Source organism: Dermacentor albipictus, chromosome 10 (genome assembly GCF_038994185.2).
Source record: "Dermacentor albipictus isolate Rhodes 1998 colony chromosome 10, USDA_Dalb.pri_finalv2, whole genome shotgun sequence".
NCBI lineage: Eukaryota > Metazoa > Arthropoda > Arachnida > Ixodida > Ixodidae > Dermacentor > Dermacentor albipictus.
In genome coordinates, this window is record NC_091830.1 from 26,736,653 (window position 1) to 26,763,453 (window position 26,801).

Sequence of the window (26,801 nt, forward strand, 5' to 3'; positions counted from 1 at the left end):
TTGCAAGTAGTGTCCACCAATCCAAGTAATCCAGGTGATGTGACAGAATTGCCATATCTACCACAGGAGATCATTAATAAATCTGTTTCCATTCAACCAGTTCCCCCTTTATATATGCACCTTTTTTCCAACAAACTATTTGTGAAAGTCGGCACTTGTGTGGTTCCCTTCCTGTCCATCTTTGCAGTATTGCACTGCAAGCTTCAATACACCGTGCGCTGCACAGGTCGTTGCTTACCTCCATGCACCAGTTGACCTCGATGTCAGACACGAGGGTGCTTGGTTCGCACTTGGCAATGTTGATCCCCAGGTTGCTCGCCAGTGAGTGAAGAACGGCGGCGACCACATTGCGGCCGGCCGCACACGGGAACTTCTGGAGCACACTGGTGCTGCGCTCCTTCGCATCTTCCGTGACAGGTAGCACGAGCCACTCGGAGTACATTCTGGAAGAGGAAATGGGTGAAAACTTGTGATAGAAATCATCGAAGGTGTTCATCAGAGTCAGCGATAGCTTTGTTCTGTAACCTCCTGCACATCCCAGAAGTTATCAGATGCTGTCTGTCTTGTGTACTATCTGTAGTGATTAAAATGTGAACAGTTGAGCGTGTGACTTTTGCACAGCCAAGAAAAAAGTAAGAGGCACAAAAATGTGTGACCAACTCCTATAGATTGCACTCACGTCCAATGGATATCCTATGGACATCCACTGCCATTACAGGGATATCCATCGTGTGGAGGTCCCACTCACAATCATTTAGATGCACTTTCAGTGTAGCATGTCCACAAGGGACATTTACAGACATCACACACACATTTTATGGACAATGTCAGGGCCTTTTGCCATGCCTGCTATGTATGTATATTCTATTCATAGTGCATACTGTGTGATAGCCTTTCACCAAGCGCAAGTGGCATAATGAACTAGCTGAAGTTTCCAAAGTAAATTACATTTAAAAATTCACTAAGTATGCTGTGCACACAAGCTGCAGGCTTGATAGCTTTGGATTGTAATTCTAACTGAGAAGAAAACATAATTCACTAACAAAAAAAACTCAGACAAAGCTTTCTGAACGATAATCTATTCAGGTGTACGTCAAAAAAGTCCCTTGTGCAATATCCTTGGGACATTCGTGAGGGGATATCCAAAAACGCACATTCAGCGGATGTCTTATCTGTCTCCAAAACAGAGCATGGACGTTGGGCCATGATCTGGATGCCCTACGGATGAAGTGTTTTCACTGTGTTCTTGTATTGATGACACAAGCAGTGTCATGGACACTGCTTGTGGCACATCACCGTTGGGCATACATCTAGGTGGCCTTGGCTTTTTGCTGGGCTGCGCGAAAACCATGCCTTTTGCTTTTAATATATGACTGACTACAGATAGCACAAAAATTCCTACAATTCGTAGCTACACAATGCTACTAATTCTATTTTTTGCTCCACAAGGCCCTCGCTAGCACACACAAGCAATTTGAATGTGCTTTTGCAAACACAAGTAAGGCCTGCAGGGCCTCCAACAGCTGTGGTATAATAAAGCATGACGCTATGTAATCCCCAAATATCAGTGCAGTTGCTGTGTTAGACCGCCACTGAAAGGTCTATGTACTGTCATGGACGCTCATGGCACTCATGGTATACATTTTTGGAAGCCAGTGTAGAAGACCTCCCACCTAGAGTAGAACCGTGGCTTAACCCGGGATACTGTTTCGAAAACAAACGTTTATTCCTCCTCCTCCTCCTCCTCCAGTGCATGAAAACCACCACATCCAGTCACAACCTGCAAGCACATGCTAAAATAGTACGTTCAAACATGGACTTCTAGAAGGTACCAAGTCCCGAAGTATACCATCTAGTATTGAATTAGGTATTTAAGCTACCTTGGGTTCTAAGCTCAAGGCAATGCGCATGGCTGATGGAGAATGCAGTCAAAGTAAGCATCTGCTCCCGTCAGCACCTCACAAGCGGTTGCCGTGGCTGAATTAATGATACAATGACAACTACAACCATAGGTTAGCACACTCACTCATGAGTACACTGGCTCCTATTTTCTCCGTGCTGATTTCACAGAGGTGGGATCGAGTGCGAGTGAGTGAGTGAAAAAAGATCGGATTGGACAAGGGTATAAACAGGGATGAGTGTCGGTGAGTTTGAGTGGATGTGAGTGACTGTCGACAAGTGTGAGTGGTGGACGTGAGTGCTAACATGACTAAGAGCCCGTAAGCCTGGGTGTAGGCAGCTGTGAACGTTGACTGGTGCTGGAAAGGGTGTGTGAAAGCGAGTATGAATGCGATTGAGCATTGGCAAGTATATGTGGACAGGAGCAGCAGTGTTTGTGAATGCTGATGACTGTGAGTACACATCAGTGCGAGTGAGTATATGGTACAAAAAGATTTTGGTGGAAGAGTATCCACTTATTGTGCCGCCCTACGACTACAATGCAGAATGTTGGAAATATGTCAGCCGATATAAAATCACAGAGTTGCAAAGAAAGATGATGCTCTGCAACTCCAGCTTCAATGGGTCCATGTCTAATGACACAGCATATCCTTACTGTTGCTTACTGCAATAACAAATTTCATTAACATCAGGCTTATGTTTAAGTGTGACAAATTCGACACTCGTATAATTATGGTGGAATTAGACGCACCCTTGCAAAAACGACAGAATAGCGGCTTCTTGCTGAAAACAAGCATTTCGAAGGATCCAAAGTTTTGTGAAGCTGTGTGTAGTGCACAAGGATAACTGCATGAGGCGGCGATCTTAGCTCAACTTTTCATTAACCTGAGCTCGCATGACTCATGGAAGAAGGAATTTTCGTTGAATCGCACTAACATCAGAGTTGCAAAGGCAGCAAAGGCGACGTTACCGCGAACGTGTTAACTCAGAGTCGGCAAAGAATACGGCGGAAGCCACAACGGCAGTTTGTTGTAACTCATCGCATACGTCTTCAGGCCACTACGGAGCAGTTTTCGCGTAAGCCTGCGCGTGCAGATCGCAGTAGTGCAAAGGATGCGTCAGGAAAACATTTAAACAATACATGGAAGGAAACAGCTCATGCACACCAACAAGAGGGTGTCAGCGTCGGTATGCATCGGTGGTTGGGTGGCGGTTGCTGCTTGATTTCTGAGAGCCAACAACAGGAAGCTCACCTGTCTCGTTGACGAACCATTTTATGAACTTGTGCTGGCTAACGCATAGCACTTGTCACGGAAAATACTGCCGCGGGCGTCAGATCGCACAGTGGACGATGAGGTGAGGCGACACACCTCCCCCGAGTGCCAGACTCGCGTCCAAGCTCGAGGCGCTGTCCGCTGACCTCGAATTCGTTCAGGAATGGCGAAAAATGTTGCTGCTATAACGCAGTCTTCGCGATTAAGTAAGAAATTGTCCATAACATAATCGCGTTTTCTTGCTAGGATCAGCTGGGACACGCTGCCACAAGCGAAACAGCGTTGACGGGAACGATTCCTCTAGGGCAACAACTGATGATGATGATAATGCTAGAATTTCGAAACTGAAACTAAATGTGTTATAAAATTGTTCCCTTCAAATTCCACCGATCGTGCTTCTATTTGTTACAGCTTCCCGATTACATATGTTTTGTTTTAACTGCGAAGAACCGGTTTCTTTGCCTGAGAAACAGAAACAAATCCCCAAGACTGTGACGTGTTTCTGGCTTCGCTTTTGCCCTATGCAGCCCGCTAACTTTGAGATTCGGCTTTCTTCTGAGAAGGTGCTAAGAGTGCTAAGAGGCAACGGTTGCTCCACGCATGATAGCAAAACCCAACGCTCTGGCTCTCAAGATCGCCTCCGCCACATCCAACCACCAAAAGCGTGGATGGGATGGATGCTATAAGCGCCCCTTTGAAACAGGGCGGTGGCTGATGCCAACACAACATATTTGTGCACCCTGAATTCGTTTCGGCGCTTGAATCGACAAAAAAGAAGGCGAACCTTTGAGATTTGTTTTATGCGAAGCATACTAGCCGCACAACCACGCTCTTCCTTGCTGTGCCGCACGCGGCCGCGTAGCTACCATATGACGTCATAACAGCTGCAAAAGCGGAGGCTCAACTCGTGCGCTCGCTTGCGGCCGCGTAGCTACATAGCCGGGTCTCAGCTCGTGCGCTCGCCTGCATGAGTTGTTTCTTCGTCTAGCCGAACCAAATATAGCCAAGCAACAGCAGTTCACCAGACTAAACAGTGGTTCAACAACTAAAATAAAGGCTAGTATGCTTCGCATCCTGGGCTTAACCTTAGCTAAGCCACAGCCATTTTTTACTACTCTTCACCTTTTTTATAAGAAATGATGTTGATGGCGTATTTTTGGCATAAAGTTAATATAATTAACTTCAGAGTTAGATACAGTATAGTTATAGGGACGCTTTGTATATATGGGCTTTGTATATATTTGAATATTATATATCATAAATCAACGCAATCATGAACCTCCCTCTAGAGTTACTGTATATGCTACCACAGGTATATGCTACCTGCGGTAGCATATACAGTAACTCTACCTCCCTCAATATGGTGGCGCCATTCACTTCAGCGGCCTGCACTAATGGGCCTATAATTTTTCAATTTTTTATCGTCTCCCTTTTTGTGGATTGGTATAAAGTTTGCATTGTTCCAGTTTTCTGGGACCGTTGAAGTCGATAGATACTTCATATAGAGAGACGCCAGTTTTTCAATCATCATGTCTTCTCCATCTTTGATTAAATCGACTGTTATTCCATCTTCTCCGGCCGCTTTTCCCCGCTTAATGTCTTGCAAGGCCCTTCTGACCTCATCGCTACTTATAGGAGGAGTCTCTGCAACCCGTTCATTACTGCTTCGAATGGAGGTATCGTGGCTCCTCTGGCTACGACACATGTCCGTATAAAATTCTTCCGCTGATTCTGCCTCAAAGCGCCGCAAATTTAATATATTAGATTTTCTATAGCCAGTTTCGGTTTCGTTCCCCAAGATCGTACTTTGTCCTAACGCTGTGACACAGTATATATATATGTGTGGTCACATGGTAGCAGGACATTGAGACGTTTTTAGGCTTGCTCCGGCTCGCTCGGTCGCCTCGGGTTCTGCTACTGATTGTGAGGGCCGATGTAGCAGCACAGCCGACGACAAAGCGAGAGAGTCGTTGCACGTGTGACGTCACGAGACACATACCGTGACGTCACGACACAGTATCCTCCGGGGAAAGGAAAACGAAACTGCCTGTATAAAATTCTTGCATAAACATATTAACGGTGTTTTGAGGCTTGACACGTTTTTATTCTTTAGGAGGTTTATGACTTTTATTTAACGCAAGAAACGAGTAGTCGAAAATATCATGTGAAGTAAACGTAGAGGAATGACCCTGCGCTTATACCACTGCTCTGTCCTGGCTAATTTTGCAGCAAGACTGCATTGCATGGTCCAGACTCATTCATTTATTTTTATTTCGGCATTATGGTACGTTTGTAGCAAGCACAAAATGCTGGGCGCCTAATCTAAAAGCCACAAGAACCTTGTCGCATCTTTACCCGATAATTGCACTTCGACAGGGGAAAAATAAAATGTCCGTATGCGACAAATATACAGTAACACCACTATGCATATAAAATACAATACTAGAAGTCTAGGAACGAACACTAAAAAGAAAATGCTTTACTTTTCTGCAAGTCATCAAAATTCATCAACACTTGGATAAACAAAAAGCAATAGCAGCACTGCAAAAAACGATGCTGGTGGTTTCAAAGAGTAGGCAACGTACAGGGTCCCAAATATTTCGCTGCACGCGTTCCAAAAAAGATTTTGCGCTCATCGCTGCACTGTTCTAGCTCAAAATTTTGCAGAACGATCGCATTTCGACCTCGTTGAGTATAACACTTCGCACAATTAACGTACTGCCTAGTTTTAGAGAAAAAATGCAAATTTTTCAGCACTTATGGGAATGAGAGCTGCTGCCACGACACCGCAAGCATAAACTTGTGTCGCCGCTTGACGTCAGCTGCAGAAAGCAGCGTTTCAGGGAGGGCTGCCGAGTGTTGCCCGCTCCTGGAACGGCGTCTCTCAGTCGAACGATGCGTGTCTACCCAAGCCTAATCACAGTCATGCCCAGCCACCGACATAGGCCGAACCGTCTTACCTGGCTTAACGAGGAATATATACATAAATATAATAATTACAGCTAACTCAAAGGTTAACCAAGTGAAACCAAGACTTAACCTGGCTAAACCAAGCTTTCACTTTGCATATCCAGGGTAAACTGAGCTAAGCCACAGCCAATTTTTTCAAAGTAAAATGCGTGAGAAAATTCGTAAGGCCCAGCTTACACACAACCTACAGACATGATAGCGTCGGACTGCAATTTGAATATACGAAGAAGTAATTTGAATATACGAGAAAACATAATTCTGTTACGCGGAAATTCAAACACAAGCCCCTTTTTCCTTGCTTACGGGGCTACGAACCATTGATGAGTCACTGCTTGTAGTCTCTGCCTTAAGTGGTATGAGCCATTGACTCGCCCTGCACTACCACCGGGATCGGCCCACAATAGTTTTCTATCGGGCCCCGGGTCGCAGAATATCCGGTGTCGGCCTCAACGGGGCACGGTAATGCTATCGCGTTCCCCTCTTAAAGGCGAAGCTTAAGCGTTCTCCAAGTTTTGTTTTATTCTTAGTAGAGAATTTTCCACTTTTTGCCTTATTTGTGCGTGCAGAGCATCGTCATTTTTAAAAAATCTGTTTTCACCTTTCTTGCGAGTACGATTTCGGGCTGTTGAATTATTTTGCAATCCTGCGGTAAGGCTCGTTTAGTGCACTGATTCTACTGCTTGTCTTCTTCCTTTCTTTTGCGCCCCCCCCTCCCCCCCCCGCCACTTGAATGAGGCAAAGGCGCTGTCGGTACTCAATAAATAGGTAAATAAATACTACCTGCTTTCCATTGTTCCTCTCCCTCTTTGATCAATCTGTGAGATCGCCCGCTTCATAGGCCAGCGGCTTAATATCAGCATCATCGCTCTCACTGCCTCCTCCTCCTCCATCATCATCATCATCATCATCATCTAGGGTACAGTTTACTTTGCGCATGGAGGAAGGAAAAAGGTAAGAGTGAGCACTACGTCACGGAGCCAGCCTTGGCAAGCGAACGCTCCGTGAAGCCACAGTGGTGGCCCAGCAGGTGACCTGTTGCGTGGACATCACGGAGCAAGAATCGAGATTTGCTGAGACGTGTTTCCAGCAGCTATGGATGAATGGATGGAAAAACTTTATTGTGAGTTCCAGTAGCTATGCCAGTAGTTTTTATTTGGTGCGCGCTTGTTCGGCTGCCCTGCCCCATATGGCTCTGCCTGCAGAGGGGGAACACTGAAACTAACTGCACACTTTGACGTGGGATCCCGTGCTGGGCCGACAGGTTTGGCTTCAGTCGCGTTCGGCATGCACCTCCTATCCTTTTCCTTGCGCGTGGCATTCGAGGATGAGCATTCGACGAAGACAAAAAGAAGTACGATCACGCAGCGCGTTGTCGCGTTCCACGATCTCTCGCGCTTTCCCTTCGCGTGACATTCTTCTCGTGGATCCTTCCTTGTTCACCAGGCTGATCGTCTAACGGAGACCATGGAAGACAACGCGGACAAGAGAAGGAAGTCCTCGCTCCCCAAGAACCGGCCGCCATCAAATGCCGGCGCCAAGGCGACAGGTGCTCCCACAGCGGCAGCAGCGGATGCGCACGCCTCCAGTGCGTCGTCGCAGAAACCAGGCTTCCGCGGCAGTAATCGAGAGTCCGATGCAAGTTCCGCGCCCGACGTCAGTACGGGGCAACCACGCGTCACTCCCGTGGTCGATGGCACGGATGGCCGACAGCACGCTCCTGAGGACGTGACCTTCAAGCCAAACACTGATACGAAGGTGACCTCCGCCGCACCGTCAACGCACGTCGACAGACCTCCTAGTGCGGACCCCTCGAAGGCTCCAAATACCACGACCGCTCCCGTAGACACGTCTTCTCGATCAGACCACAGAAGCGTTGCCGCGACCCGGACACCTTCGGATACGTCGTGGGCTCGAAATTCTGGTCGAAGCAGAAAGAAGCGGCGCAGGCGCAATTTGAAGTCGTCGTTGTCGTCTGCGTCCTCCACGTCCAGCAGGACGTCGAAACAAGGACTTGGCGAAGGCGAACGCAAGGCCGGCGGTGCACCCTCAACATCGAAGCCAGGCCAGAATGCAAACAGGCGAGTATTTATCCTGGCTTAGAAAAATATATTCGAAGTCATAGTTGACGTTTTGGACCGTAGTCTCCAGCACACACACACACACACACACACACACACACACACACACACACACACACACACACACACACACACACACACACACATATATATATATATATATATATATATATATATATATATATATATTGAATGCCAGCGCAGTAACCGAAACCAGCGGTAACTTTGAGGGAGCCACTCTTCGAGTGGTTGATTAGAGTCGACGGACCTTGGTCAGGGTCAGTCAGCTTCCTTTCCTTGCACATCATGTTGAAGCAAAGCAGTATGCACGAAGCAGCAACAGCACCCTGCGAAAGCTGTGCCTGCTCGATATATCATTAACAGGTTGATAAATAGGTGAAAATGTGGTTTCGCCGCACCGGGACCACTGACTTCCATGCACTGTGGATCTGACTGGACAAGCCTAGTAAAAATACAGGAGGCTGTGTCTGAACACCATGAAATTCTGCCATCTCGTCGAAGTATTTTCCTTTAAATCATTTAGCGCGCAGCCGCTATTAATTGGGCCAATCAGTGTTTACAAGACTACGAATTTGACATAATGGCGAATATAGACAGTGTCTATATGGCACCGTGGTTAATGTGGGATGCAGTGATACTGACTTGTAAGTGCACACCTTTTACGGTGCAGTTTTGTCACGCGTACAATAATTGTCGTTAATCTTCTACTCATGTTCCTTCTCAGATGATTTGCACTCGCTCTTGGAAACTACCTAGAAGTGCGGGGATCCTGACTGTGATTAGGCTGAGCGATCACTCGGCTTGCCGGCTTTTCCTTTAAGATCAACACAACTCTGTTGAACTTAAGGGAAAAGCTGACTAGGATTCGCCCGCGAAGCCACCATATAATGAACCGAAGAAGTGCTGCTAGTTTTCTAAATTAAAGCACTGCCTAACTTCGAACTGCTGGTGACTGAGGTTCGTTATAACCGCAGTTATTCTGACGACGTTACCAAGGCACATTTGAGTGTTTTACTTTGGTAACATATGTGCCAAAAAGGTGCTTGTGCACAAGTCGAAATTTGTGTCTTCTTTTTGACTCCTCGTCACTGTCTACAGAGCGGCACCCCAGGACCACGCCGCTGGCATCACACTTCCCGGTCCCCAGTGGTCCACTGGGACGGGTGGAGTGTTTACCGGTAACTACGATGACCCTACGCCGATCAAGCAAAGGGGGACAAAGGCCAAGAACTGGGCTGACGCCCAGGGCAGGAACACATCAGCCGCCGACCCGATGACTATGGCTTCTTACGAGCAATCACGAGCTTCCTCGGCTAAAGAACCCGCAGCTCCAGAAACTGCGCCGGAGCGGGGAGTCGACGCAGCAGGACCGCCAGACGGCAAGGCCGGTAACTTGGCGGTCGTCCCGGAAACCTTCACGAACGAAGGAAAGACTTCGCAGCGCGGTGTGTTCACCGGTAACTACGATGACTCTACGCCGATCAAGCAAAGGGGGACAAAGGCCAAGAACTGGGCTGACGCCCAGGGCAGGAAAACATCAGCCGCCGACCCGATGACTATGGCTTCTTACAAGCAATCACGAGCTTCCTCGGCTAAAGAACCCGCAGCTCCAGAAACTGCGCCGGCGAGCCAGCGGGGAGTCGACGCAGCAGGACTGCCAGACGGCAAGGCCGGTAACTTGGCGGTCGTCCCGGAAACCTTCACGAACGAAGGAAAGACTTCGCAGCAGCGGCACGGCGACGTATTCGCGACGATGACCGCCACGTCGTACGGCTCCCAGGACGAGAGGCCCGCTTCCCATGGTGCTGTGCCCGCAGGTTCTGCCGGCGTCGCAGCTCCCGAGGGCCATCTCGTTCCAGAGGCACCGCTGGGCCAGAAGGTCGTCGACGGAGCGGCCGGTCCTTCAGCTCACAAGGATGGCGACTCTGAGGCTGTTTTTCGCGCCGTGCTTCCCACGAACCCGGCGCTTCCCAAGGCGGAGGCATTAACGTCGCCGCGGAAGGTCATCGAGGAGCAGGAACCAGACCAACCGCCAACGGCGTTCACCGGCCAGCAGGGAACATCGCACCCGGCGCCATCGGGTAGGGAGCAGGAAGACAGGACCGGCTGGAGGAAACGGTGGCGAAACGGGAACAAGGCGATGGAGGAGAGCGGGGTCAGCGAGGTTCACGTGGGTTCTACGAGAGGCGCGCTGAAAAGCAGCTTCGCCACCCAGGGCCATTCGTGGTCCTTCTACCGTGAGTTCAAAGTATCGTTGATGAAACTGGGAAGTGTTGGGTGTGAGCTTATATATATGGAGGCGGACACAGTTGGCCGTGCCCACCAAACGTGATGGATTTAACGGGCGTCGGAACACGTGCGCACTGCTTGTGCGACGCTGACTCGAGTTCTGCCGGTTTCTAATTCGCATTGTAATTATTTGTATTCTATGCATAAACTATATTATACACGGCCGCTTGTGGTATATTGTTGCCATCGAAAGCAGGGACGAATATGAAAAAAACAGATCATCATCATCATCATCATCATCATCATCATCATCATCATCAGCCTGGTTACGCCCACTACAGGGCAAAGGCCTCTCCCATACTTCTCCAACTACCCCGGTCATGCACTAATTGTGGCCATGTTGTCCCTGCAAACTTCTTAATCTCATCCGCCCACCTAACTTTCTGCCGCCCCCTGCTACGCTTCCCTTCCCTTGGGATCCAGTCCGTAAACCTTAATGACCATCGGTTATCGTCCCTCCTCATTACATGTCCTGCCCATGCCCATTTCTTTTTCTTGATTTCAACTAAGATGTCATTAACTCGCGTTTGTTGCCTCACCCAATCTGCTCTTTTCTTATCCCTTAACGTTACACCTATCATTCTTCTTTCCATAGCTCGTTGCGTCGTCCTCAATTTGAGTAGAACCCTTTTCGTAAGCCTCCAGGTTTCTGCCCCGTAGGTCGGCAGAAAAAAAAGATAAGATAAAAAAAAAGATATGTCGGCTATAAACTGTCAGTACTGATTGTACGGTCATCTCTGTGCACGACGATGCCGACGAACTTTCTGAAACGGTTCCGCAAGTATTCCATACATTCCGAATACTTCCATGTAAATGATACAAAACACGTCCGACAAGTTGACATACATGCATATGCGAGCTTCTATGGGAAGAGTATCGGATGAGTGTGACATTTGTCAACCTGTGGAATGCTGCATACAAGTGCGGTGGTGAAACATGCAGTACTCGTCCGCCCTTCGCAAAATACGCGTGACCACAGGACGGGAGCTTGCCGTGTACTCTCACCAACTGAACTTAGGTGTCCGAATACTGGAAATACAGAAACTTTAAGGAAACCTAGAAGAGTCGCCGTCATTCACCCGCTGCTACTTGCCATGTTTAAAAACGCAGTTCACTGATGAATGGCAATTCTTCGATGCAGGTATGCGAATGTTCCACATTTCGAATATGGAAACGAATAGTCCGCGCTATTCGATTCATATTCGATTCGAGAATTCACTACTCGAAGTCGTCAAATAATCGTTGATTGTCGGATGTATAAAGGATAGAAATGGTCACTGATGCCTCGAGGGAGACAAAACGATGTACGTGGGGACTTCTGCGTATAACTCACTTGGAGGATATAAGGAATTGTTGCGCAGGAGCTCCAGTTCCTAAGCGAAAACCCGGGGCAGATAACTTCTCGATAATTTCGAGTCATTAAGTCAGAAATGGTCCATGTTGGGTATCCCATATAAGAATCAGTTCCGATTTATCACTTCGCCAGTCCCGTCGCGTTTGCGTTTCTTTAAGCGAATGGGCGGTGTTGCAGTACCGCATTTAATTCTCTCCTTCAATCAATGCAACAGCGTATACGTGCATCTGGTAACATGCTGTTCCCTTGTCTTTAGTACTGTCGTAGTCCGTAATGTCCCAGACAATTCGAATTAGTTAATCATTTACGTGCTCCTCGCTTGCCTGGAGATCTGACTCCGCACGATAATATACATTCATGCTGTCATTGTGTGCAGATTTCTTCTATCAAACTGTCGTCTCGCGAACGTCGTATTTTACGTAGCTATCTAAAGGAGATAATTTAGTCGATATTAGATTTGATAGTCGAGGGTCGGCTTTTCTGGAATATTTGTACTATATGTGCGATTCGAAAATTTTCCTGTTCGCACGTTATTTAATGTCACCAATTTCGTGCGTTCATTTTCCGTATGCCATTTAAATCGTTCTGGACGAAGTTGTGTGGATACGGAATAGTTTCCGCGTGGCATCTGCAATAGTACTGAAAACTATCGGTAAATTTGGACTGCGTGAGATTACTGTCCACTTGGGCATAGTTTTCTTAACATACTCGCCTTCCTTATGCGTTAAATGAAAAAAAGAAAACATCCATTCTCTCACGCGCTTCAGGAACGTACAAACACACCTACACGCACAGGCACTGACAACGGTCCACGCTTTAACGAAAAGTGAAAATAATTAAAAACTAAACGGCGTATCGTCACAAGTATACGTCAAAAATACGTCGCCGCCTATATGACGATCGACGTATTTAATTTCCACACTTTGGGCTTTCTTTCTGATATCCTCGACGTTGCCTTTCACTGCCGGATTCGGCCACCGGACTCAACGGATGATGAGTGAAAAAAATTGTACCACTCGTTACAAAATACTGCTTCCTGACGACACTCTATCGACATCCCAAAGCCCGACGTATCATTTTTCATATCTAGAGTTTGATTCCTCAAAATTGCGATTTAATCGCGGAAGGCACAACGTGAAGCCCATATTACACAAAATGTTTTTGATACGCTAGAGCAAAGTTCCATTTGGGGACAGTTCAGAAACCCAATTGGTAAATGCCATGTGAAAACATTTTAACGTGATGTACCGTTAAAGGCCCCTTGTCGCAGAAAATCCGGTGTCGGTGTCGGCGTCGGTAGGGTTGTCCGTGAGAGAGAAATGCCGCATAGATATTAGGTGGGTGATATGCCACGCCTTGCTATGTGACGTGCGGTATACGCGGGTCATATTGCCAAACCATTCTATCACTAATGTTGCTCGTACCTTGTCGTGACATTCATGACAAAGTTATTCCTCAGAATTTTGAGAATGACAGCCCGTAAACAAATGTCATGAAACAAAACAGCGACAGCACATGCCTGTGATCTCAAATCTTCTCAGACTGAAATATTAAAACTGCGAAAGAATAACAAAACCATGAAAATGACACAATTTCATGGCGCGCCTGTGCACGACCTCTGAGGTCGGCCCACACAAGGGGCCGCACTTCTAACACACCTTTGTGCATGATGTTTGGCGCCAGCATTACCCGGTAACCATTAAGGTTACTTAAGCTTCACTTGCCGGGAAGCGTGAGAAGCAGTCAGGGATCTTTGAATGCTATCGCGTTCCACTCTTAAGAGGAAGCTTTAGCTCGGGTGCTCCTATCTAAATACATGTACGGAAACGCAGAATTCGTTTTTCTCGGCAACCATTGGACCAAATGTGACGAGGTTTGTTGCATTTAAAAGGAAAACTTAAGATAGAGTGACTGTTGGTTTCGAATTTTTGCGTTAGGTCGTCAATTTTTTTTGTTAAAGATCGGCAAAAATCGAAAAATTTTAAAGAAAGAGAACTATCAAGTATACAACTCTGTAACTCCACAACGAAAAATGATAATACAGTTCTGTGAATTAAATCTAATAGTACATCTAAAGCGGACAAAATTGATATGTTACACATGAATATAAAAAATATGGTGGTATGGAACTACAGCTTTTGCAGATATCGCAGTTCTGTAAACGGAATCCATTAGATCGCTGAAAGCGGACAAATTCGATACGTCATTGTATATCATACGTGAATTTGTTACGTTGTTTACAAGCGTTCTGCAAAAGCTGTATTTTCATATTATAAGATTTTTTTGAGATTCATGGATAACATATCAATTTTGTCCGCTTTAGATGTACTATTAGCTGCAGTTCACGGTATTGTGTTATCGATTTTTGTTGCTGAGTTACAAAGTTGTAAACGTGATAGTTTCGTCTTGTGAAAATTTTCGATTTTTGAAAATTTTAATAAAGAATGGTCGACCTAAATAAAAAATCCGAAACCAACAGTCACTAGGTTTTAAGTTTTTATTTTAAATGCAACAAACCTCGTCAAATTTGGTGCACTGGTTGCTGAGAGAAACTAATTCTCCTTTCGCATGTATTTACGTAGGAGCGGCCGACCTAACGCTTCCTCTTAACGGCGAAGCTTAAGAGTCATACAAGTCCCAAAAACATTTTTTCCCCACAAATCCATTATATATACACGGCCAGAAAAGAAGTGAACCAGTTCCAGTTTTCCGTGATGTGAACTGGTGTTTCCGTTCAACGGTGTTAACGCACACAGGTTTCAGCTTAAGCTCCAACTCCTTTCGTTAGCCTTTTTCGGGACTCCGACGTCACTGCGATATACACAGCGCTCAACGTGTCGTTCGTCACCGAGGAGGAGATGAGGAAAGAGTGCCTCGTCTACGGCTCCGTGGTCTGCTTGAGCTCCGTGCTGTTCTCCATGCTGGTCGCGTTCCTGCTCCTGGCGTTCTTCCCGAACCGAGCCTTGACGCCTCTGGTCTGCGCGACGGCCGAATGCGTGGCGGCACGCGACTACCTGGCAAGCCTGATCAACACGAGCAGGGACACGTGCGGCGACTTTTACGGCTACGTCTGCGACTCGTGGATCGCGAGACGAAAGGACGCCGGCAGCTTTCTCGGAGACAGCATGACGGCGTCGCTGGCCAGCATCAACGAGTCCCTCTGGCGGAAGAACGCGGAAGGTACACGCGTGGTCATTGCCTCCTTTAAGTATAGAGACGCATGCGTTTTAGAGGGCAGCTTTTAGGCGCCCGTTACTGGGTCGAGCTTTGGCGTGCCTCGGCGTCGTGCCTCGGCGTAACCGAGCGAACGAGCAGAGTAAATAGAGTGTTTTAGTTGAACGTGTTTACGCTCCGCTAAGCAGCTAAGCGGAGTGGAAACGCGAATGCGCATGCGCCGTCCGCTTAGCCGTAAGCGGGATAGCGGAGCGAGAAACAAGGTTCGCTTAGAAGCTGCCTGAGCGGAGCGTGCCGCGCAGCACTTTGGCTAGCGTTGGCGTCAGAACGGATTGGATTGGATGCAGAAAGCAAGCGCGCTGGCTAACACGTTGCGTTCCCCGAGACGGCGCTTTATTTTCCCATGGATAAAATGGACCGGTAACGCATTACAAGCGCACGTCTAGATACTTCATGGAGAAATTAGTTATATTTATTTTTTATTTATTTATTTTGTGATACTGTCAATCCCATCAGGGATTTTTACAGGAGTGGGTTAGAAGGGTCTGTAGACATAGTAGTACAGGCATATACATAAGAATACAAAAGGACACTTGGCAAGAGTAGAGTTTCATGGACCTATGGTAAGAGCAATAATATGGCAAAAACATAACGCACAAAGAGCTTGTTTCAATGTCATATGATATTTTGCAAGAGACAAAAGAAGGATAAGCATATGGTTATACAATTGATAGCATCATACATCATTTCACATCACACATTTCCAAAAACATTTGACAATACAATGATAAAGACAATGATAACATATCATTTAGTAGTGATTGACAATACTGTTGCGCCAACTATTTCAACAAATTTGTCAACAGTAGGCTGAGCGACCAACGTCTGGGCTAAAGCATTCCAATCGCGAACTGCTCGCGGGAAGAACGAGAAGCTGAATGTATTGTTAGTGCAAGAATATTCTTGGAGTGTTAGGTGATGCTTGTGACGGGTTTCTCTGGATGTGTTATAGGAAATATAGGTGTTAGAATCCACATGTACCTTATTATGCAGGATGAGATACAAAAATTTCAGTCGGTACAGCATCGCACGACTGCTTAGTGTGTGAAGGCCGATTTCGTATAGCATCTGAGTAGGCGAGTCGGTGCGCCGAAATCGGTTACAGATAAACCGCACGGCTTTTCGCTGGACAGCCTCAAGAGTGGCGATTTGATTTTGGGCAAAGGGAAACCACGCCACGTTCGCATATTCTAAGATAGGACGTATGATTGTAACATAGACCAAGAGCTTAGCCTCCTTTGTAGAGTATCGCAGGGCCCGTTTTAAGAACATAAGCTTTCGCATCGCTTTGCTTGCTACGTACTCTACATGAGCCGACCATCCTAAGTCTGATGATATGATAACACCCAAGTACTTGTACTGAGTGACAGTGTTAAGTATAGTATTATCACAGCCGTATGAAAAAGTAAGCTTGGATTTCTTTTTTGTTACTGACATTGAAACTGTTTTATCGAAGTTGATGGCCATTTGCCAGTCTTCACACCATTGGACTATCAGAGAAAAATCCTTGTTAAGACTAATTTGGTCTTGCCGGTTTAGTACTTCTCTATACAGGACGCAATCGTCTGCAAATAACCTAATTTTGGATTCAATCTGATTAGTTATGTCATTTATGAACAAAAGAAACAGGATAGGGACCAAAACGGAACCCTGGGGTACACCAGAAAGTACTGGTACAGTTTCAGAAGCGTGGGAGCCTAACTGAACAAACTGGCGGCGGTCAGATAAGTAATTGCTAATCCAACGAAAAATTGGCCCATCTCCTAGTATATGTTTAAGCTTTAGGAGTAGTTTAGCATGGCAGACACGATCAAAGGCCTTTGAGAAGTCTAGGTAAATAACATCTATTTGTGTCTGGTCGTTAATTGCTTTGGCGAAATCGTGTAATATCTCAACGAGTTGGGTAATGGTAGACAGACCAGTCCTGAAGCCATGTTGGCATGGATGGAGGACATTGTTTGCCTCAATGAACTGTTTAACGGATTTTAAGATAATATGTTCCAAGATTTTGCAGCATGTACATGTGAGAGAAATAGGCCTATAGTTTGACTGACAAGAAATATTGCCTGATTTGTAGACGGGCACTATTTTAGCAATTTTCCATTCTGCTGGGATACATTGTTCAGAGATTGATTTATTGTAAATAAGGCATAAGTATTTGCTTACAGGCTCGGCATAACGTTTCAGGAAACAGTTCGGGATTCCGTCAGGACCGTTGCACTTTTTATCATCTAAATTTAATAATAGTGCGAACACGCCTGCTTCAGTTACGACTGGAGCGCTCAGTGTTTCGTTGTGCTTTATATTTTCTGGCCTGTAAGCATGCGTAATGCCGTTGTCGGGGGTAAATACAGAATGGAAGAATGTGTTAAACGCTTCCGCTTGTTTCTTTTCTTCTGTCGGCGATAACGGTTTTGTACGGTTATCGTTTTGCCTGACATAACGCCAGAATTTTTGGGGTGAGTCTTTGATAAAGTTGCTAAGTGTTGTACTGCAGAAGCGCTGTTTTCCTACTTTTGTTGCTTCCTTTAGTAGTCTGTTTAACGAGTTTATTTTTTGGCAGAAGTCTGGAACTGGGCATAATTTGTTAGATTTCCGCAACCTTTTTATTCTACGTTTGAAATGAATTACTTCACGTGTAATCCATGGGTTGTGCTTATTGGTGTTCTTTTGTATTTGTGGGACAAATTGCCTTAAGCAGTGCATAACATGTGTTTTGAACAGCAACCAAATTTCGTCGATGTTGGCCGAGCCCTTTGAGATTAGCTCGTTAAAGTCGTAGTACTCGTGTGCAAGGTAGGTCATAATGGCGTCATCGTCTGCTTTGTTAAATGCGTACACGCGCTTTCTAGTGTTACGTTGGCGGATTTGGTTTGGAATGGTGAATGTGCAAAAAACCATGTGATGATCCGATAGTCCTTCAAGAATTTCGACTTTGTTATCTTCTTTGGAAAAGAAATCGCTTATGAAAATAAGGTCTAAAATTGAGCTTGAAGTGCCCTGGACACGGGTGGGCTTGGATACTATTTGGGTCAGGTTGAAGGTAAACAGAAAGCTCAGCGAGGTGTTATTTGTTACATTGGATGGGCTCAGCGACTCCCAGTTAATCTCTGGAAGATTAAAATCTCCTCCCATTATTATGGCGTTCCCCAGCATGTGTTGATACATGTACTCTAGAAGCTGCTCGAGATAAGAGATTTCGGCTTGGGGTGGTCTGTAGACGGCGCCAGCATAGACGTGGGTCTGGCCCAGCTGAATTCTACACCAGACCGCCTCCACACCAGGGACATCTGGCATCACTGAGTAATTTATGCCTTGGCCAATGAGCAAAGCAACACCACCACCTCTAGTTGTTCGGTCTTTTCGGACAATGGAGTAGCCCGGAGGGGCTACTTCATGGTTTGCGATGTCAGCGTGCAGCCATATACATATGTATACATATATACACATATATATATATACATATATACGTTTTACTGTATAAAAGTGATCATAAAGTTTCTTTACTTTATTTCATTACCCTGAATTTAGCCAGGGGGCACTGCAACTACGAAAGGTCCGCTCCGCTACGCTAAACGTATAACTAAAACGTGAAAATCGCCCGCCGCTCCACTGTGGCTTAGCGGGGCAGCTCGGAGCGGAGCGTACCGTAAAGACGCTCAACTAAAACACTCTATTGATGAAAGAGCGAACGCGGAGCGCAGCGGCTGATGAAAGACGGCGAGGACGAAGAGAGCGTGAGGAGGAAAGCGGAGGAGGAAGGCGCAGTGGCAGCGTGAGGAGGAAGCCACCTTGAAGCATCACCAGATGGCGCTCACATCCGTGCATCCGCGGCAGCTGCGGCACCGGGAGTGCGGGGGAAAGAAGAAAAAAGAACCAGAAAGCACGCCTTCGCGCATAGGGTTCGCCAAAAGGGTGTACCGTCAAACGCTAGGGTTGTGTAAGCTGCAGTTCTCACCAACTCACCTACGGGCCAGGAACCTGGAGGCTTACGAAAAGGGTTACGCGTCACACAGGGGGAAAAAACGGAAAACCACGGAAAACCTACTCGTTCCTATGCAGATACTGCTGAAACAATACATGAAAATTATGTAGAGAGACCGCTTATACCATTACTGAGCAAGAAATTGATTTGGGCAAGTCGGTTCATGTAGTTAAATGGGGAGAACGCAGCGCAAAAAGACGCGGACGAAGAAGATACAGCGCACTGGACGAGCGCTGACTTGCAACTGAAATTTTTAAGTCACTACATTTCATCGGTACCCAGCGCTCGTCGCAATATACCTGCACAAATCATGACGTCACGGGTATGCGATGATGGCGCTGCTGTCACATTCCCGGAGGGAGGAAATGGATTGACGAAAAAAGCGAAAATTCGTAACAAACGCTTTATATGGGCTACTAAGGACACGCGTGTAGTCTCATTGCAGTGACCAAAGTGTTTTCTACACAAAATTTACTAGGGAAAGCTTCGGCGTTAGTGTCTACGGATGCCGCAGCTTTGCTGGTTGAGCTAGACTAACAAAATGATGCAACAGTACGTTGGTTTTGCCTTAACTTCGTTTTTGTGGCTCTGTACGGCATTATGATTTTGCGAATCGATAATTTCCAATAAAGTAACGAAGTGTTGGGTTATGAACTCAATCTTTGCAATAATTAGGGGCCTAGTTGATACCTGCTTCCTCCTTCATGCGTTCAGAAAAATATGGGCCCCGGCCTATTAAAAAGAAGTTTTCACGCCAGAATTGCTCGTAAAAGATGCCGGAGCATCACAATGTTGGACATGTTATCGAAGGCGGTCGGCCAGTGGAAAAGAGCGCTCAGGAAAAAAAGGCTTTGTGAATTCGGCCCACGATATCTTTTGTTTTGTTCGAAATTTAAAAACACACATACCTTAATAAACAGCGCCACGAGAATGTCTGAAGCTACAAAAACGAAGTACAGACAAATTCCGTGTAATATACCCATTATTCCTATAGCGACTGAAGGATCTGAGCGCCAGTGTTCCCTTTAGTATTTTTTTATGGAAAACGTTGACAGTGAGGGTTAAGAACTAGAAGTAGTCAAATACAAACTTTTTATAATACAAATCGGATACGAATAGCAAATATCTAATCGAACTTCGGATAGTCAGACGCAGACACATACACTTGCAGAAGAAATGTTTATTTCAGAATACTTATAGCACCACGACTGTACTGACTAGTGCGAAAAAGGCAGCAAAATATCTTAGGACAAATTACCAGTTTTATAGAGCAGATCGTAAATTGTTAACGAGTTTGAGAGTTGCCGACACAAATCCTATCGGCTCGTCCCTTACGAGTGTCGTAATACAATTATAAAGAACTGCAATGAACGCTTCGATATTTATCGAACAGTATAAGGCTGACACTGTATTGGACAACATGGGTGTGAAATCTTCGCAGGAGATTCACCAGACCTCCGCTTGGCGCGCCGCGTCTACCAGGTGTGTCGCCGTTACATGTCCGGCAGCTCGGACACGGCGACGCTCAGGGAAACGCTGGAGTCGGCGAGGAAGCTGTTGAGCTGGGCCCTGATCCGCGACTGCCGCGACTACCACGCTCTCGTCGCGCTCCTGGTGCGGACGTCGCTGCTCGTCGGCTTCCACACCGTCTTGGTCACCGAACTCTTTGGCGAGAACGGTCGCACGGTCCTGCGGTTCACCTGCGGCAGGTCGCTGGTCCGCAAGCTCGCGACCGCGGGCAAGCGAATAGATCTGCAGGCCACGCTGAGGACCATCGTCGGCCACGATTTCAAGGACATCCACACGATCCTCGAGGTGGACGAACTCGCGGGCGGCAACCTTGACGGACCCGACTGCGCAGCGAGCGTCGAACAGGCGGACGTCGTGGGGCCGTTGAGCCTGTTTGTCGGTGGCATCGTGCCCGGCGTGGACGCGAACTCGTGGGCACAGGCGGTCGAGGAGGTCCTGGCGTCCTCTGGCGAGAACGCGTCGCAGTTTTCCGATTCCGCCGTGGCTTCTGGAGCGGCCGGCTTTCGCCGAGCTTTCCTCAGCGTGGTCTCTGCGGGCGGCGTCGAGGTCAGCGCGCTATACCTCGCCACGCACCTGGACGTTGAGATCGTCTCCCTGGAGCTGTCGAGAAGGCACTCGGATTCCGAAGGGGCCGCGCGGATCTGCGTCGCGCTGTGTCGAAGGCCCCTGGCCCACTCCTGGTCGTCGCTCGTGGCGAAAATGCTTAACGTTCGCGGAAGCGAAGAGCCCCTGTGGACCATGTTCGACCAGATCAAGGCGATGGCCCACGAGACCACCATGTTCGCGTGGCTGCCCGAAGTAATGCGTCGAGTCGCCGCAGGAAAGATCAGTGGAGTGAACCTCGAAGTCGCTTCTGAAGACGTGTCAGTGAGTGGCAGGCCTTTCATCGATTAAAAGATTTCTTTGTGGCTAGAAATAGCGCTCGCTTGTAGAGAAGGTATGGACTTGCTGTAGGCTGTTTTCACGAGTGGAAGACCTAATTTTGAGCGACTATACGTGCGCGCGACCTGTCAGAACAGATCGGTCTAGCCGAAGGGAATGTCGCACTCCTTAGGATGAAAAGTTGCAGTGCTGGAAGTGGTGCAAGACATTATCAGGTCATCGCTTTTTTCCATGCTAAACTTGGTGTGGAGAGGCGTCGAAATTTGCTAGCGCCGTCGCTGGGCAAGAAATTGTGTTGAGCGGTATCTTTGGGGGTAGACTTTTATGCCTGATTACCTAAACGTATAAATTTTGCCAGTCGACGACACTTAGAAATGACGGTAAAGGGGAATACAGAATATGTACACAGAACGGATGCAAAGCGGAATAGTGCTTAATGCAGTTTGGTTGCAAAGGGCCACAGGCTTTGAAACTTATCTGAAAAAATTATTTTACACTTTTTTCCTATTAGCGCTGTTGTGAAAACGCAATATTTTGCCTTCGAAGCTCTACTCGTCAGTTTTCATCTTTCATAATGCACTGGAAATTTCAGTACTCCTTCGGTGAGGACAACTCCTAGTACGCTGTTATATCGCGGTAACATTTTGATTTTTGCGGTGATTTGCGTAGGCGTGCGCTGCATTCTAATTTCCCAACTGACACAGCGAGACCAGTGTCACCATAGAAACAAATGGGAATAGTTCGTTCATGGCACTTCTAAAAGCGCGCTAAGCCGAAGGGCACAACACGAACAACAGTAGACACCGCTACAGGATAAAGCAAAACTATAGTAGCTGCTTAAGTTTCCGTGCGCTGAAGGGTGGCTGGGAATGGTGATCGCGTCTTTGTCTTACTTGCATTTTCCTAATCGTGCACGTCATCCGATATCTGCTGGTTTCAAGTGACCACAGTGCTCTTCGGCTGAACTCCTTACCAACGCCTTTATCACTATTAACGCGACAGCGTTAAGGAGCTCGTGTCGCAGAAAAGCCGGTGTCATCGGCGTTGGTGTCGGCGGCGTTGGCCGTGAGCGATAAATCCCAGCAGGCCCTTCATGAATATTTTTGTTGGTCTCTGTCCTGAACACTGCAGTCTAACTCTGCCCGGACGGGCGACGCCACAGACCCGTACGCGTCGCTCCTGGCAACTTCGGAAGAGAGAAACGCAACTTTCGTCGAGCTCTTCGTGAGGGCCATGTCGGTCGCTCACGGCCTGCGCATTCGAAGTCCGCCGACGCGGTCGCAGTGCGCCGTCTCTCAACTGGAAGAACGCCACGAGGTGGCGTACTTGTCGGCGACGTCGTCCATGGTGGTGCCGACGCTTTACCGGCGCGCTCCCCTCCTCTACGCGACGAGCGTACCGCCCCACTTCAACTACGCCACCGTCGGCGCAGTGCTGGCCACGCGAATTGTGGACGTCGTGGCACCGGATCTTGGGACGGAAGTGGTAGGCTTCTCTGCATGCCTCACATTCCGTCATGTCGTGGGCGAGTGTACTCTCTCGCGAGCGCACTCATTTTATAGTTACACTCATTTCTCCAGTACATTCCCCCGTATGCAGAAATGCAACTTAAGTCGAAGCACATGCTTGACTTGATTTAGATGACGCCTGGCGTTAACGTGCCCATAGACGCTCACTGCGTTTCTTTCGGCGCGTTCCCCATAGGCGTCACTCGGATCAAGTCAAGCATGGGCTTCAACTTAAGTTGCATTTCTGCGTACGGGGGTTAGCGTGGACACGTTAGTTCTTCGTGCAGTGCGTGTGCAGGTCACGTGGCGCGTACTGGACGCTGTGGTACTTTGTGCCATCTCGTCATCGCTTGCCGTCTGCCTCTCCCGTTTCTCCTTATCCTGGCGAGGAGTTAGCAGGCTTGGGACATGCTCTTCCGGAACAGCAACATCAGCTTTCTTTAAATAAAGGCGAATCAAAGATAAGCATAACTTAAGCGTAAATAATTGCGTCTTTATGGTACCAAAAATTCCACCCATGCCGTGAGTCTTGGTCTTTTTTGGCTTGACGAGGCCAGAAGCAAAAAAGACGCGAGAACGAAAGATGGATGGATTTCACGCTTCATCGCGAAGTTAAAGAAAAATTGAAGTCCGGGCCCTGAATCTTTTTCTTTCCAGTCTTCAATCTCTTATTGCGAAAGGAATGAAAATATAGCTTTTAAAGAATTTTGTGCTTCTAAACTTATTTAATGCTGCTCTTTTGTCTCCCTTTAATATATCCACCCTTCTCTGTGCTTAGAGAGCTCCGCTGCAAGCGCCGGGGTTTAGCCGAATGGCTACGGCGTTGGGCTGTTGAGCTCGAGGTTGCCAGTCCAATCCCGGCCGGGACGGCCGCATTCCGATGGACGCGGAGTACCGTGCGTTGTGTCCATTATACCACGCGTGCCTCATAACCAGATCGAGGTGTCCGGCACGCAAAACCCCCGAAGTTGAACTAAATCAACGCTCCTCTCCCGTCTCGGCGCGCCGTCGCAGGGGCAAGGAACAAGCCAGCACGCCGACGTCTGGTGGGCGCGGGCGGCATGGCGCCAGTTCAACGCCAGCGCCCTCTGCTTGCAGCGACTGCACGAGCGCCTCGGCCTGCGGCACCGCGCGAGTGGCGGCGAGCCCCAGCGTCGCGACATGCTCCTGCGCGCCCAGGGCCTCCGGCTCGCCTACGACGCCCTGGTGGCCAGTCTGGGTCCCGTAGTGTCCGACGCGCACCTCCGGGCCCACTGGCACGAGGCGCAGGTCGTGTTCTTCGTCAGGTTCTGCCTGCTCTCCTGCGACGCCGACCAGCACCGCCAGGCGGCGCTATCGTCGCGCGCCCGGTGCCTCGTGCCGCTGCACAACATGCCCGAGTTCGGGGCCGCGTTCGAGTGCGCGTCGCGGGAGGACTTCGTGACCGAGCAGTGCGTGGCGTGACGTCACGCGGCGTTCCGCGAATCGTGCGACGCCGGTAGCGCCACCTGCTGTAATACGGTAGCGCCACCTGGTGCTCGGGACGTTTCGACGAGGATTCGCGCGTTGCAGAGTCGAATGCGACTCGTATCTGCTTCAAACCTAATGAGTAAGATGTGTGTGTGTTTCGTGGGGGTATAACCGGAACTGCTTGGACAATTTTTAGAGGTATCGTCGCGCCTATACTAACTGTTATGTAATATGGCGTCAATACTGCGGATACGCGGATAGGGTCTTTGCGGCACACCATGACTGCTAGGGTCACCGCAACAGAGGCTTGTATGAGGCATTGGAGGTACGCCAGCTTAGAAGGTTAGTGAGCTGGCGTCTAGCTTTTTTTGTGTGTTGTGTGAATTGAACGGTGGGATAGTATCACCGAGGTCTGCGTTTTCTATAGCAAACGCACCTCCTTCGACCATCGCCGTTGCGCATCGATGAACAAATTTTGATGGCAACGATGACTACGTATTTCCTAAACCCTTCTGCTGTTATGCAGCTCATGTGTGCAAAGTCAGTGCAATCACTGTCGCGGCTGCCACTGCCTCGTAGGTCAATGCTTTCTAAAAGCGTTATGCTTGAATGAACTTTGTTGTCTTACATGCGTCATCCAGTGATATGATTATTCTACGTGATGTATGAGCATGTGTTCGCGGGATGGGTGGATGCATGATATGAGCCTACCCTTTGAAGTGGGCTGGTGGGTTGCGACAAGCTTTCTTTTATGTTGTCGAATGTCCTACTTTTTACAGACAAATTTTCAGCAGTCGTGAGAACTTTTCTCTTATGCGTGTCTGTTATTTGTGGCCTCCAACTTTTCTACCACCACACCTCTAAGGGCCTTTACTAATCTCCACTGAGGACTCTCTTATCTCCCTCCATGCTGCCCTGAACTCAAGCGCTTTAAGGAAGCCAGCGCAGCCTAAACTGACAGCCCGGTAGATATCGTGTTTAACGCGGGTAGCGCCACCTAGCTTTTGCTCGGGACATTTCGACAGGACTCGCGCGCGTATGCAGAGCCGTGTGCGACTCGGATCAGTTTCTAAAATCCTAAAGTTTCTAAAATTTTTTTTCTGTAGTGGAGATCAAACGGCGATGCTGATAATGCCACGGTGTACGCTTTTCCCGAGGAATGCACGTTTTTATCGGGCAACGCAGTCGTGCCTCGGTAACCGGTTCTTAGGAGAGGCTCCCGAAGCGAATCCAATACGAATGTGTTCTCATTCCTATACGAAGTAAAATACAAAGCTTATACGGAGCACGTTTGGTCAAAACAGATCAGGTTTACTTCCATTAAATGGTTTAGTAGTTGAACAGTTAATGTCATTAAATGGTATTAAGGCAGCGCGTCCCGTGCTGCCGTGAAATAATTCAATGAAATCAATCATTCAGCAAAATAAAAGCTTTGGCGCAACCCAGTGCACCCTTTCAACAGGAACGCTCATAGCATCCACCCGTACATCTTACGAACATATACGTGGCACGTTAATTAGAATACTTGTCATAGAAACCATTTTTACGGCAAAGTTCTCCGCCATCAGCATCGCCTAAGAGATGGGGAACATAGCAACTGACTGAGAGATTCTTATGGCTCGAGCAGTCGATTCTGGTGCATGCAGCAAGCAAAACGATAACCTACGAGATCGGTTCCGGTGCTGCGCCGATGTGAAACCACACCTTGATCGCGAAATTTGCGCTGCCGTCAAGCGACACCGCAAGTACAATTTTTCATACAGCCCGTACCCGGATTACGCCGCCATTCCATCCATTTACTTTTTAGGTGTGTGTAATCGCGCACTAAAGATTTGCGTGCTACTATTACTATTACCATTAGAACATACTATAAGAGGCCGTATGGCTTCCCGAGAGCGGTATGGCCGTTATGAATAGATTTGCTTCGAAGTCGCATGAAACGGTAACTTCGGTGGCTGACGCCCGGCGAAAGATAGGCCTAACAGCCCTAACAGGCAAGACAGGCGGCACTCGTCGCTGATGGGACCATACATCATGCGCGCGGTCTAGACTGAGGACTGCAAAAACGACGAGCGCACCTACCAAGTTAGATGTGCGCTTACATAATGTAACGGGTAAAGTTCGCATGTAGACGGCAGGTATCAAGCTGAATTTGCGCAACACAGCGTAAAGTGCCGGCGTCGCGCAGTCAAGGTCGCACTTCACGGCATTGCGACAACGCATGGCAGGTGAACGCGGCACCCTGTCACGGCCTCAATGGCCGTAAGAGTTTAAGTAGACTGAACCACAACAGTGACGAAGAGCCTGCAAACAAGTTTTCTGCGAAGC

The 26,801-nt window shown here is 47.8% G+C and overlaps 2 protein-coding genes across 4 annotated transcripts in view; one reads left to right on the top strand and one right to left on the bottom strand.

Annotated features, from left to right (window-relative positions):
- LOC139050652 (ral GTPase-activating protein subunit beta) overlaps positions 1-3,473 on the bottom strand; it is a 61,225-nt gene extending 57,752 nt beyond the window's left edge. For all 3 annotated transcript variants that reach the window (XM_070527244.1, XM_070527243.1, XM_070527242.1), the window contains exons 1-2: positions 3,153-3,473; positions 239-443 (exon numbers count right to left, since the gene is read on the bottom strand). In XM_070527244.1, coding sequence (XP_070383345.1) covers positions 239-443; positions 3,153-3,172 — 225 coding nt within the window. In that variant the 5' untranslated portion in view covers positions 3,173-3,473. The remainder of the gene's footprint in view (positions 1-238; positions 444-3,152) is intronic.
- Positions 3,474-7,176: 3,703 nt separating this feature from the next.
- Positions 7,177-26,655, top strand: LOC139050875 (uncharacterized). Its single transcript, XM_070527676.1, has 6 exons — positions 7,177-8,221; positions 9,341-10,479; positions 14,712-15,065; positions 20,546-21,501; positions 22,648-23,001; positions 24,039-26,655. Exons 1-6 carry the CDS (start codon positions 7,608-7,610, stop codon positions 24,465-24,467), a joined length of 3,846 nt encoding a protein of 1,281 aa, XP_070383777.1. The 5' UTR covers positions 7,177-7,607; the 3' UTR covers positions 24,468-26,655.
- The last annotated feature ends 146 nt before the right edge of the window (positions 26,656-26,801 follow it).

Coding starts and splice junctions, on each gene's coding strand:
- LOC139050875 (XM_070527676.1), top strand. CDS start 7,608: ATGGAAGACAACGCGGACAAGAGAAGGAAGTCCTCGCTCCCCAAGAAC. Junction 15,066..20,545: donor CTGGCGGAAGAACGCGGAAG/GTACACGCGTGG, acceptor AAATCTTCGCAG/GAGATTCACCAGACCTCCGC. Junction 21,502..22,647: donor TCGCTTCTGAAGACGTGTCA/GTGAGTGGCAGG, acceptor TGAACACTGCAG/TCTAACTCTGCCCGGACGGG.